This window comes from Stegastes partitus, unplaced genomic scaffold, assembly GCF_000690725.1.
Source record: "Stegastes partitus isolate 25-593 unplaced genomic scaffold, Stegastes_partitus-1.0.2 Scaffold340, whole genome shotgun sequence".
In the NCBI taxonomy this organism is placed as follows: Eukaryota; Metazoa; Chordata; class Actinopteri; family Pomacentridae; genus Stegastes; species Stegastes partitus.
Genome location: NW_007578071.1, coordinates 338,724 through 340,756, shown reverse-complemented (window position 1 = coordinate 340,756; position 2,033 = coordinate 338,724). Strand labels below are relative to the sequence as shown.

The following is a 2,033-nucleotide window of genomic DNA, read 5'->3' as shown; positions in this document are numbered from 1 at the left end:
ACACACACACACACACACACACACACACACACACACACACACACACACACACACACAGGTTTTCCTCGACAGAGTTTAATTCCTCAATAAATCCACACTGCAGCTGAATGTGTGTAAATGCAGGAAGCCTCAGAATGTAATAGTGAAACAGCATCAGGAGGAATGAGGAGGATACAGAGACACCACATCCGGACCCAAACCAGAACAGGACGCTGTCAGAGGAGCTCAGACAGCACGAGCTTTAACGCTAGTTTTTAATTTCAAAAGTCAATTTAAACACATTTAATTTGAACAGACAGCGTGGTGGTGAGGCCGCTGGTACTCCAGTCCCGGCTCCGTTAGTCCTAGCGGGCCGCTGGTTCTGTTTAACTACAGAACGTCTGATGAAATAGTTTCAGCACCGTGGACAGTTCCACGTGAACCGCTGCGTGTTTACTGCGAGTCATTTAGTTAAACAGTCAGTAAATAAATAACCTGTGCACGTTTACACACCAAACACCCCACTGCAGGTTTATTATTATTATTGTTGTTTTTGTTATTATTGTTATTATTATTGTTGTTGTTGTTATTATTAGAGACAGTTGCTGTAATGTAGAGGCTTGATTTAAATCTGGATGAAACATAAACAGTGGCTATAAAACATCACAGCTCACCTGCTGCAGTCTGACGCTGCTGTGTGTGTGTGTGTGTGTGTGTGTGTGTGATAACATTTGATGCACATTTTCCTGGAATTAATTTTCGTTTTATAATTTAAATTAATTAGGATTTTTTTTTTTAAGCCCCTACACCTGTTGGCAGGTGAGAATAAAACGTGTAAGGTGAGAATCAGGATGAGGTCTGATGAAGGAGCAACAATTCATCCAGAGCAGCATTCAGACCTGCTTCCACATCTGATATGTCATATAATTTTTTAGGAAGTAGAAATATAATTGTGTTCTGTCTAATCCGTGTTCTTCTGTCTGATTCTTGGTGCCGCCTGAATGTTGTATCAGAATAACAGAATAACCCGTAAATGAGGAACAGTAAACCCTGAATATAACTATATTAATAACAGTAAATGAACTTTATGTTTACTTGTTTTAAATCAAAATAATTTGTGCTTCATGTGGATGTGCTTTGATTTGATTCCTTTAAGGTTTATTTTATGTTTTATTTTAGGCACACAGCCATGCGTGCCCTGACCTAAACCATCACACACACCGCCAGGTTAAACAGCAGCCAGAACCAGAACCAGACCCACCTCCAGCTGGACCGAGCCGCTGGTTTCCAGTCTACCGGAGGTCTAACCGCGCGCCGGCAGCCTGGCTGTGCCATGGGCTCCTGGTCCGTTAGGGCGCCCCCGTGAGACCGATCCACTCGGCCGTGTGTGTTTGTGAGCGCAGTTTTTGGCGCTAGGTTTTAGAATTAAAACAACAAAACAAACTGCAGAATAAATTAAAATCTCCGTCCTACTCATCAGCTGCGTGCCGCCGTCCAGACTTCTTTAGTTACACGCGCTCAGGACGTGCTTGTTCGGAGCAGCGGCACCGCGCACAGCAGAGGCCCACCTGGTGTCAGGTCACCATCAGCACTGCGCTACAGCGTGCACACAAAGTTTGAATCGCTCTTTAAACATAAGCTGGGACCCCGAACAGCTACGTGTCTCCAGCTGTGCTGAAATGTGTGAGCATGAAAGAAAGCATGAGCCTGGTGTCAGGGTTTCTGCCACAACAATGTGAAGTAGAGAAAAGTTGCGCGAGAGCAGCGGGCTGAGGAGGAACTCACCAGGCTCAGAGCGGGCGTCAGGAGGAACACGGCGCACCAGCACGTCACCTGCATCCTCTCGGAGCTCAAACTTCCACTAATTTCCCTTGGCTGGTACCTGCGGCTCTGACGACCATAAATCCACCTGGTATCCGTCTCACAGCGCGCTCGAGCCCCTCAGCTGCCCAGGCAACACGGAAGCAGCGCACCCCATGACCGCGGAACAAAGCTGAGAGTTGGAGAGCGGGGACAGGACGGAGAGCCGGCGGGCTGCTGCTGCTGCTGCTGCT

At 47.0% G+C, this 2,033-nt stretch overlaps 1 protein-coding gene across 1 annotated transcript in view; it reads right to left on the bottom strand.

Annotated features, from left to right (window-relative positions):
• nxph1 (neurexophilin 1) overlaps positions 1-1,818 on the bottom strand; it is a 46,915-nt gene extending 45,097 nt beyond the window's left edge. Inside the window, exon 1 of the mRNA XM_008284041.1 lies at positions 1,765-1,818. Within this exon, the coding sequence (XP_008282263.1) occupies positions 1,765-1,818 (54 nt within the window). The remainder of the gene's footprint in view (positions 1-1,764) is intronic.
• Positions 1,819-2,033: the final 215 nt, after the last annotated feature.